The following is a 12,088-nucleotide window of genomic DNA, read 5'->3' as shown; positions in this document are numbered from 1 at the left end:
CCTATAGTGTTACATTGTTAGTACACTCCCTGTACTTTACAATGGTATTCTCCGAACAGTATCTTACCAATCCTTTAAATTAGTATAAAAAGAGTGTCTGAGTTCAAGGCCAGAGCTAATGAATAGGTTTCTAACAGGGCCTCCAGGAACATAACATTCAGCGGCCAGTTCTAGGAGGCAAGCTACTTGTGAAAGAAATGTGTGTTGACTATATTTAGGTAATGTGCAAATGTGTATCTATTAAAATTTTCACGTACTGGGGTCGGTCCCAAGAACAGATCTTAGCGGGGGAACTTAGGTATTCTTATCCAATATGGTTAAATACTTCCATTTCAGAAATTGTTAGCATCTTTTATTGTGTTTTTCTTGATTTTATTGTTTTGAAATATAAGCACATTGGATCTAAACCAATCGAGTACCAGAGGTTTCTATGATGTGCTTAGTCTATGGAAGAAATAATAGGGCCCAGCACTCCGACTGAACAGAACTCCACTAGTAGCTACCATTTTCTAATTTGTGTCTATGATATATGTGTCTTGGGATGCTTTATACTTTACTTTTTCGATCATATTTAAATAGGCTATGTTCAAAAATCACAAGAAAGTTTTTGATTCAATTACAAGTTGAGTTACAAATGTTTTGTACAGATGAAGTAAAGAACCCACATTGTATATTATAGGTTATTTTAATGTATTATTTATGTTTATTTCTTACCATATTGTTAAGTAAATTACACAAATTTACATCTATTAATTCTTGATTAAGAACTATATCTAAGCTATTTTTTTACCATGTATGATTCTATATGGGAATATCTGGCATTGATTCTAGTAGTGTTAAAAGTTTGCAAAAAAAAGGCAAAAGAGATCATGTCCCTAATTATTTTGTATTTACTATAAAATAAATATGGCTTAAAAATTGAAATGTTAATACAGGCAGTCCCCGGGTTACATACAAGATAGGGTCTGTAGGTTTGTTCTTAAGTTGAATTTGTATGTAAGTCAGAACTGTATATTTGATCATTGTAATCCCAGCCAGAACTTTTTTGGTCTCTGCAACAACTGGATTTTAAAAATATTGGGTTGTCATAAGAATCAATATTAACACTAAAGCTTCATTACAGACACCTTTGATAACTGTTACATCTGATCATTGTAGCCTAGGACTAAAGTACAATAAATTACCAATATCCAGAGGTCCGTTTGTAACTAGGGGTCGTATGTAAGTCGAGTGTTCTTAAGTAGGGGACCGCCTGTACACCTAAAAGTTTAAAAATTGGAAAACCAATGAAACAGAATGTGTATTGAAGGATCAATTCACAGGTTCAAAAAATGCTTTGGAAAAGCTCCAACTTATTTGATGAACGTGTTGATAGGGAAACACTGATCGAATGTAGAAAAATATCCCTTAACCTCATAAATGTCTTTCAGAGGAATTCTTGTTTTCTTTAGGTATTTTTCCCTCCATACACTTCTGAAATACACTGGCAATGCATTTTTTTAAAGAATAGTCTAAAGTTTTTGGAGACACCTCTGGATTCTGCAACCTATTGTTTACTAGCAAAAATATATGTTAAAATCCAACATGCTCAACCTCTCATTCTTCTTACATTTGCAACATCCTCATACATCTTAATCTTATTAAAATTACTGAGTTAGGCCTCCTCCATGTAAACATGAAATTGGGCCATGTGTTTGCCGTCTTTTTTTGTGGCTAGAAAGAAGCCCCATTTCTTTCTATGGGCTCATGCACACAGTCACGGGTTTCACGGCCCCATGCATGAACCGACTGCCCATGTTTGCGTCCAGGGCATTTTGTCCTATTGTCATCTATGTGTGATGAGAGATGGGCTGCAAACAAGGGATCTAGCAAACAGCAAACAGACTTCTTATGTGTGGGGATACTTTGAGGGAAATCATCATGTCTTTGACATTAGGCACTAGTAATTACATCTATTGCTATGTCTAGAAGATATCTATATATTATATTTGTTATGCATGTTACCTTTATGGTACTTTATTATTTTTTTTTTAGTAGCTTACCCACTAAAATACTAAAATGCAGAGCAGCTCCAGACAACCTTGCAGTCTTGTTTTGAAATATTTCACTATATAGATATAGCAAAGAAACATTTCTAAAACCAAGAAGGGTTATTTCGAGAGATACTTGAATTTATTCTGTAAGATGTTGGTGCGTTCTGTAAAGTGTATAGACGTGGTACAGTATCGTAGCTGAGCGCTGTCATGTTGGAGGCTGATACAGGCCTACACCTGTGTTTTTATATAGCATTTCTGAAAGGGGTGTTCCTATTTCAGCAAATAAATACATGTTGCTTTTGATAAATTAACCTTCTTGAAATTGTGATATCTTTTAACTGAATAAACAATCTATCGGGACTGCTTAGGTCCCTTCACCAGGCATGGTATAACAGGCATACTATTATGCCTGATGAAAGGTCCTAAGGTGTCCCGAAAGCTTGCTTGTAAAATCTTATAGTTCAGTTAGCCATTACAAGGTATCGCAATCTCAAGGAGGTTACTTTATTTGACCTATCAAAAGCAACAGGAATTTCTTCAACTGGCTATCACAGTACAAAACTTTATTTTCTTGTGAGCAAATAAATATTATTGTTTGTACAATAAAAAGCTTTTTTCCAATTTTAAATTTTCCAATATACTTTCTGTATTAATTCCTCACATTTTTTCTAGATCTCTGCTTGCTGTCATTCTATAGGAAGCTTCATTGTTTATTTCCAGTGGACAGAAACTTAACCATAGTCACACAGGGGAAAAGAGCTGAGCACTTCTGTCCACACGGAGTAAACATTGAAGCTTTCTATAGCAGGACAGCAAGGATCTAGAAAACTGTGAGGGATTGATACAGAAAGTATATTAGAAAAATGTATAATTTTTCATTATGCAAACAATAACATGCATTTGCCAAAACGAGAATACCCTTTTATCCTATTGTATGAATTCCTCACCCTTATACAGTATGTGGAAGTTAAGACCTTAGGAAATGTAGTTTTTGTCACCATTGACTTGTAAGGATTATATAGACTCAAGTTCTGTAAAATATTTATAATAATAGTTACCGTATGTTAAAAAGGATGAAATTGTGGAAAATTGGAACTTTAAGTGTAATATAATCTTTATAAAAGCCCTAAACTGCTTGCAAGATAAATCACTGTTCATAATGGACATTGCTTTTCTTTAAAGTGTAACTAAACTTTTCAAGTAATTTTTATTTAAAGTTTTAAATAATTTAATTTTTTTTAAATAATAAAAAAATGTAATACATTTTATATAAAAATATTAATGTATTTTGTAGTGTTTCTGTTGCATGTTTGATTTCAGCAATTTTTTTACTTGACTGGTTCCTGCTGTTATATAGTCTTATATTGAGTATTTTATGGTAAAGTAGGAAAAACAGGGAGAAGGCTGTTGATTTTAGTGATTACAAGATATAACATTAATTGTATGTTATAGCTTATTGAGAGTATTTATTTTCTCTTGGTCATTTACTTCAAACCTATAATTTTCATATGAAGCTTTACAAATAGATAACATTGGGGTGAACATATTTATACCATGTATTAATTTTTTACTTCATACTGAAAATAACCTAGACACATAAAATAAAGGGAATAAAAATCTTTGTCAGAAATGCTGCAGTTCCCCATATCGGCCTCAGAGCGCCGCTGTTCACCTATAAGGAAAATATTCTGTAAATCCAGAATCACCTCCATGATGCAGACAGTGTTCAACTGCAAGAAGAAATACACAGCATTTCACACTAGGATGTGCCGGGTATAGGACTCATACACAAGAGGGATTATTTTCCTGTGGATTCTACATATAACAAGGGATTTTACCATGATATTTCTGGTGAGAAGAAGGATGGCTGGATTACACCTGCAGGAAGGACAAGCAATGCAAGGACTCAGATGGCAAGTAATATTTCCCTTCTTATTCTCCTGGCTGTGTCATTCAGTCTCTGGTCACATCCATTATTCCATTAATGAGGAATTAAGGAAAGGATCTATTGTGGGGAATATAGCAAAGGATCTACAATTAGATGTTAAGGATCTCTCCAGAAGGAAATTACGTATTGTGTATAAAACCCCTGAAAAGTATTTTAATATAAATCTGGATAATGGAAACCTGTACATTGCTGATAGGATAGACAGGGAGACATTGTGTAGAGCTGCAGCCGACTGTGTCCTTACATTTGATGCTGTGGTGGAAAATCCACTAAATGTCTTTAGTATTAAGATTGATATTCAGGATATAAATGATAATCCTCCTATATTTCTTCATAATACATTGACATTAGACATGAGTGAACTCACATCCCCAGGAAGAAGGTTCCTTTTACGAAAAGCAGAGGATTTGGATGTTGGTGTTAATTCTGTGATCAGCTACAGACTCAGTACAAACCAGTATTTTACTCTTGGAGAGAAGGTCAGCACTGATGGCAGTGTATTTCCAGAGCTGATACTAGAGAAACCTCTAGACCGAGAGACACAAGACAAGCATGAGCTCATCCTAACAGCTTCTGATGGTGGGAATCCTGTACAGACAGGCACTGCCCTAATAAATATCATTGTCACTGACTTCAATGATAATTCTCCAGTATTTACACAGGATGTATATAAAGTAAGTGTTAGGGAGAATATACCGGTGAATTCTACAATTCTGCAGGTCAGTGCAAGTGATGAAGATGAAGGTGTCAATGGAGAGATCACTTACTCTATTAGTAATACAGCAACTGATATTATTCAGATTTTTAATGTAGATTCCAATACAGGAGAAATTACAATAAAAGGACATGTAGATTATGAGGTTGGTAAATATTATGAAATTTCTATCCAAGCCCAAGATGGAGGAGGCCTAGCTGCTCATGCAAATGTTTTATTAGAAATAACAGATGAAAATGACAATGCTCCTGAAATATCCATAACCTCATCATCAGATCTTATTCCTGAGGATTCTGCTCCTGGGACTGTGGTGGCTTTGATTAATGTTCATGACCGTGACTCAGTAGAAAATGGTGAGGTCCAATGTATAATAAAAGGTGATTTGCCTTTTGAGTTAATATCATCAGGAAGTAACTTTTATAAAATTGTTACAAAAAATAGTCTAGATAGAGAAATAATATCATCCTACAACATCACAATACAAGCCTCTGATAAAGGATCTCCTGAAATGACTTCTAGAAAAGTTATTAGAGTTGATGTGTCAGATGTCAATGACAATGCTCCAGTGTTTGAGAAACTGACTTATACTGCATTTATACCAGAAAATAATCTCCCTGGAGCTTCTATATTTAATATTCAAGCAAGTGATATGGACAGTGAAGACAATGCTAAGATAACTTATTCTATAATGTCTACAAGGAATGAAGAAGATCTCCTGTCCTCCTACATCTCCATGAATCCAGTAACTGGGGTCATCTATGCTCAGAGGTCATTTGATTTTGAGAAGAAGAAAGAATTTAAGATCCAAATCATTGCCAGAGACAATGGATCTCCATCTCTGAACAGCAGCACAACACTAAGAATATGTATAGTAGACCAGAATGATAACTCTCCAGTCATTCTCTACCCATCACCAGAGGCTGATAGCTCAACATTTGAGATGGTTCCTTGGACCTCTGAACCAGGCTCTTTAGTATCTAAAGTGGTGGCAGTGGACGCTGACTCTGGACACAATGCCTGGTTGTCTTACTTTTTACAATCTTCAGAACCATCACTCTTCACCATTGACCAGCACACAGGGGAGATCAGGACTTCTCGAGTATTTCAAGAAAAAGACATCATGAAACATGGAATTGTGGTTCTAGTGAGAGACAATGGGAATCCATCCCGCTCAGCTTCAGTCACTATAAACATGGTAATCGCTGGTCATTTTCATCAGGTCCTTCCTGAGCTCAGTAACCAGTCTATAAAAGAAGAATCTCAGTCCAATCTACAATTCTACTTGGTAATCGCCTTGGCATTAATTTCCTTCCTCTTCATAGTGACTGTGATTATTGCAAGTGTCTCCAAGTACAAAGAGTCCAAATCTTCTTCCTCATTTGGCTCCATGAGTACAAGTCTATATCCACCGGTTGATCCCAGATTTATGACACAGTTCAGCAATGGGACATTACCTCTGCCATATTCCTATGATGTGTGTGTAACTCTGGACCCAAGTGAGAGGGAATTCGCTTTCCTTAAACCTCAGCACAATGTTCCTGTGGAAAGTCTAATAGATGCCGATGACTCAGGGATTGGAAGTGAAAATGTACAGAACTCTTTACCTGCAGAAAGTCTCTTACCACAGGTATGTATTCATATGTTGAGAAATATGTAAATCTTGAAATTATATTAATGAATTGTATATAATATATTTTTTTTCTAATTCATAGTGAAACTTATAGAAATGTTGTAGTTATTTCTTGTTTTGGCTTGTAGATTTTTTTTATTTTGTTTTCCCCACATTATTATTGGGGCCTTCATTTGGCTTGCACTGCATTTAAAATTTTAAAATAGCAGTAACACGGACCAAAAAAATAATTTGTAATTGGTGATTAAAGTCTTGTGGAGCATTTGCTTAACTTGTTGTAAGCCCATGGTGCAAGGTATCAGGACATCTCTAACCATTACTTGGGTTCGTATTTAGCATATAAAAATATAGGTAAGAACTTCAAAAACTAAAATAAACATCACAAAATATTTTTACAAATTCTAATAACATAAACACTTATCATTGACAACGCCATTTTCTAATGAAACACTTGTATCTCCTTGTATAATACTTTTTAAGTATTCAGTGAAGGAATTTGTTTTTTAAAGATGGAGACAAACCCTGTACATGAACTATCCTTGAACCCATTCACGTGTCATTAGAGTATATTTAATTTTCGATGTTACACTACTACATTCTTATATTTTCTCAAGATATTTAATGGATACAAACATAAAAAATAACATTTCTGTGGTAATTATATATCCTGTATAGATGGAGTATGGACATGTCAAATCTTATTTTTTTCTTTGCTGGACCTAAGGAAATGGCGTTTTGTATGTAAATAAATTCTAATGCCTTCCAAAGTTTCTTTAATATAATGAAAAATAGTGATTGTTTATTGTTAATTCTTAAAAAAACATCTACAACTTTAGGTTAGGATTGTATGTATCTTCCTGGAAATGAAATGAGTGAACAGTGTCAGACTTGGGTGCTTTAGGCCCACCAGAGAAAATTAATCTGGGGCTCACTCTTCCTTATCTCAGGAAATAGACTCTAGCAGCTTCAATATTGGGTGGATTTCTGCTGGATCTCCGGGGGTTCAGTATTCAGTAGGGTTAAACTATGGCCCACCAGAGGATCCTCTAGTACTCTAGTGGGCCAGTCCAACACTGTGGGTGAATGTATGTTGCCAATTTATGATATAGTCTAAAGTTGCATTCAAATGACTAATATGGCTACGTATATCCAGCCACAAGTTGATGGCCAGATATACTTCCCATAGGCAAATATGGCACCCGGCCATGGTATGGGCACAACTCACATCGTAAACCACCTATATTAGAATCCACTTTTCATATTTTACATTTGCATTCTTTTTGTTTTGCCTTCTTTCTGTAAAGCCACACCCTCCTTTAAAGGGAACCTACCACCACGATTCTACCTTGTTAAAGATTGTTAAAACAATGAAATAAAAATGCAACGCGTAGCATTTTTATTTTATTTCATTGTTTTAACAATCTTTTAAAAGAAATATCTTTTATTTTGTAAAATAAAAAAGTGCTCTTTTTGAGCCATTTATACTTACCTATCAAGGATTTTCTAAGCGCCAACACTCCTGCCTCCATTCGGGTTTTTCTTCAATGATCCTCTTCAGCCTCGGAGCCTGGTCCGAGTGCTGCTGATCTACAGGAGACCACCGGCTGCTGGTATTACACTTTACATATGCATTATGCCTATGTAAATAGGTGAGTGACCAATTTACCCATCCATCCTTCCCCTTGTGCATTACTGTCTTCACGAGGTTACGCTTTCTCTTTTTCTTCTCTCCTCTATTACACACCGATTGGATATCTTCTGACGAGGTGTATATAAAAATCCCAGTCTCAAGCAATTTTTTCAATAAGAAATTAGGGGCAACTTGCTGTGTATTGTGCATGTACTCCATGTGTATGTAACGGCATGTAAGGGTTGCCTATCAGAGATATATAAAGAAAGTTTTACCTGACATATACCGTAGAAGTGTACTGTAAATGCAATCTAAAAGGAGCTTGAAAGGTAACATTTTGTCAAAAATGTAATGTAGTTCACAGATATAGGCTTTTTGTTGATAATTTAATGCACAGATAAAATGATATGCACTTTTTTAATGGTGGTTCAACTATATTCAAAATAAAACTCAAAGCCTATGACAAAGTATGAGCACTGACTGAGAACAAAACAGCGACTATATGTAAAGATAGATTTTTTAACAATTGATTAAGTAAAAACATTTTAACTATTCATATCATGTTTTATGCTTTAGATGAATCTATATTCCTCAATTTATTTAATGCATTCCATAAGTTTTATCTTAGCAATAAGAAACTAAAATGTTGTGCAAATTAAGAAGTCTGGTTCACCTCTCAAAACTATTTATGCATGGTTCCTTTCTATAATTGATAAAGCCTTTTTCCATTGCTATAAATGAGAAATATCATAGATATAAGTAAAACTATTAAAAAAAACACATTAGATTAATATAAGTATATTTAACAGTTAATATGCTTACAATTATAATATAACACTCTTTTTTACTAACTGGAAATTTAAACTTTTCCCAAACTATTGATTTACTTAAAAATAATAAAAATTAATCTTAACTCATGGCAAAAAGGTATTTTATGATACAGAATAATTTTATTATATATATATATATATATATATATATATGTAAAATATGTTATTTCATATTTTGACATTAGTTGTTGAAAACAGTTTTAAATCTTAAACAGTGATGCTGCAGTTCCGCATATCGGCCTCAGAGCGCCGCTGTTCACCTATAAGGAAAATATTCTGTAAATCCAGAATCACCTCCATGATGCAGACAGTGTTCTACTGCAAGAAGAAATACACAGCATTTCACACTAGGATGTGCCGGGTATAGGACTCATACACAAGAGGGATTATTTTCCTGTGGATTCTACATATAACAAGGGATTTTACCATTATATTTCTGGTGAGAAGAAGGATGGCTGGATTACACCTGCAGGAAGGACAAGCAATGCAAGGACTCAGATGGCAAGTAATATTTCCCTTCTTATTCTCCTGGCTGTGTCATTCAGTCTCTGGTCACATCCGTTATTCCATTAATGAAGAATTAAGGAAAGGATCTATTGTGGGGAATATAGCAAAGGATCTACAATTAGATGTTAGGGATCTCACCAGAAGGAAATTACAGATAATGTCAGATGTATCAGAGAAATATTTCAATGTAAATCTGGATAATGGAAACCTGTACATTGCTGATAGGATAGACAGGGAGACATTGTGTGGAGCTGCAGCCGACTGTGTCCTTACATTTGATGCTGTGGTGGAAAATCCATTTACTATCTTCAATATAAAGATTGATATTCAGGATATAAATGATAATCCTCCTATATTTCTTCATAATACATTGACATTAGACATGAGTGAACTCACATCCCCAGGAAGAAGGTTTCTATTACAAAAAGCAGAAGATGTGGATGTTGGTGTTAATTCTGTTATAAGCTACAGACTCAGTACAAACCAGTATTTTACTCTTGGAGAGAAGGTCAGCACTGATGGCAGTGTATTTCCAGAGCTGATACTAGAGAAACCTCTAGACCGAGAGACACAAGACAAGCATGAGCTCATCCTAACAGCTTCTGATGGTGGGAATCCTGTACAGACAGGCACTGCCCTAATAAATATCATTATCAATGACATCAATGATAATTCTCCAGTATTTACACAGGATGTATATAAAGTAAGTGTTAGGGAGAATATACCGGTGAATTCTACTATTCTGCAGGTCAGTGCAAGTGATGAAGATGAAGGTGTCAATGGGCAAATCACATATTCTATTAGTAATACAGCAAATAATATTCTACAGTCTTATGAAATAAACTCTAATACTGGAGAAATTACAATAAAAAGACATTTAGATTATGAAGTAAGTAAATATTATGACATTTCTGTACAAGCCAAAGATGGAGGAGGTCTCGCTGCTCATGCTAAAGTTTTAATAGATCTCATAGATGAAAATGACAATGCTCCTGAGATATCTATTACCTCGTCATCAGATCTTATTCCTGAGGATTCTGCCCCTGGGACTGTGGTGGCTGTGATCAGAGTTCAGGATCGTGACTCTGGAGAAAATGGTGAGGTCCAGTGTATAATAAAAGGGGATTTGCCTTTTGAAATAATATCATCAGGCAGTAATTTCTATAAAATTGTCACAAAAAGTAATTTAGATAGAGAAATAATATCATCCTACAACATTACAATACAAGCCTCTGATAAAGGATCTCCTGAAATGACTTCTAGAAAAGTTATTAGACTTGATGTATCAGATGTCAATGACAATGTCCCCACATTTGAGAAACTGACTTATACTACATTTATACCAGAAAATAATCTTCCCGGAGCTTCAATATTTAATATTCAAGCAAGAGATATGGACAATGAAGACAATTCTAAGATAACTTATTCTATAATGTCTACAAGTAATGAAGAAGATCTCCTGTCCTCCTACATCTCCATGAATCCAGTAACTGGGGTCATCTATGCTCAGAGGTCATTTGATTATGAGAAACAGAAAGAAATTAAGATCCAAATAATAGCCAGAGACAATGGATCTCCATCTCTGAACAGCAGCACAACACTAAGAATATGTATAGTAGACCAGAATGATAATGCACCAGTCATTCTCTACCCATCACCAGAGGCTGATAGCTCAACATTTGAGATGGTTCCTTGGACCTCTGAACCAGGCTCTTTAGTATCTAAAGTGGTGGCAGTGGACGCTGACTCTGGACACAATGCCTGGTTGTTTTACTTTTTACAATCTTCAGAACCATCACTCTTCACCATTGACCAGCACACAGGGGAGATCAGGACATCTCGTGTATTTCAAGAGAAAGACATCATGAAACATGGAATTGTGGTTCTAGTGAGAGACAATGGGAATCCATCCCGCTCAGCTTCAGTCACTATAAACATGGTGATCGCTGGTCATTTTCATCAGGTCCTTCCTGAGCTCAGTAACCAGTCTATAAAAGAAGAATCTCAGTCCAACCTACAATTCTACTTGGTAATAGCCTTGGCATTGATTTCCTTCCTCTTCATGGTGACTGTGATTATTGCAGTTGTCTCCAAGTACAAAGAGTCCAAATCTTCTACTTCATTTGGATCCATGAGTACAAGTCTATATCCACCCATTGATCCCAGATTTATGTCACAGTTCAGCAATGGGACATTACCTCTGCCATATTCCTATGATGTTTGTGTAACTTTGGACCCAAGTGAGGGGGAATTTGCTTTCCTTAAACCTCAGCACAATGTTCCAGTGGAAAGTCTAATAGATGCCGATGACTCAGGGATTGGAAGTGAAAATGTACAGAACTCTTTACCTGCAGAAAGTCTCTTACCACAGGTATGTATTCATATGTTGAGAAATATGTTAATCTAAAATTTATATTTATGAATTGTACAACATATTTTTTATTAATTCATAGTGAAACTTATTGCAAATTTGTAGTTCTTTCTTATTTTTGGCTGGTAGATTTTTTTATTCTGTTATTCCCACATTAATAATGGTCCTTCATTTGGCTTGCGCTGCATTTTAAAGCTTTAAAGCGGCAATAGTTTGTTATTGGTGATTAAAGTCTTGTGGAGCATTTGCTTAACTTGTTGTGAGCCCATGGTGCAAGGTGTCAGGACATCTCTAATCATTATTTGGCTTAGTTTTTAGCATATAAAAAATATAAGTAAGAACATCAAAAACTAAAATAAACATCACAAAATATTTTTACAAATTCTAATAACATAAACACTTATCATTGACAACGCCATTT

General features: G+C 35.1%; 2 protein-coding genes across 2 annotated transcripts; both read left to right on the top strand.

Moving 5' to 3' along the window:
* Positions 1-3,683: 3,683 nt before the first annotated feature.
* LOC140126353 (protocadherin gamma-B1-like) lies at positions 3,684-6,371 on the top strand. The gene has a single exon (XM_072145727.1). The coding sequence runs from the start codon at positions 3,876-3,878 to the stop codon at positions 6,354-6,356; it is 2,481 nt and encodes an 826-aa protein (XP_072001828.1). The 5' UTR covers positions 3,684-3,875; the 3' UTR covers positions 6,357-6,371.
* A 2,869-nt stretch (positions 6,372-9,240) lies between these two features.
* LOC140128443 (protocadherin gamma-B1-like) lies at positions 9,241-11,703 on the top strand. The gene has a single exon (XM_072150147.1). It carries the CDS (start codon positions 9,241-9,243, stop codon positions 11,701-11,703), a length of 2,463 nt encoding a protein of 820 aa, XP_072006248.1.
* The last annotated feature ends 385 nt before the right edge of the window (positions 11,704-12,088 follow it).

Source organism: Engystomops pustulosus, chromosome 4 (assembly GCF_040894005.1).
Source record: "Engystomops pustulosus chromosome 4, aEngPut4.maternal, whole genome shotgun sequence".
In the NCBI taxonomy this organism is placed as follows: domain Eukaryota; kingdom Metazoa; phylum Chordata; class Amphibia; order Anura; family Leptodactylidae; genus Engystomops; species Engystomops pustulosus.
This window is presented reverse-complemented; position numbering and strand designations above follow the sequence as displayed.

Coding starts and splice junctions, on each gene's coding strand:
- LOC140126353 (XM_072145727.1), top strand. CDS start 3,876: ATGATATTTCTGGTGAGAAGAAGGATGGCTGGATTACACCTGCAGGAA.
- LOC140128443 (XM_072150147.1), top strand. CDS start 9,241: ATGGCTGGATTACACCTGCAGGAAGGACAAGCAATGCAAGGACTCAGA.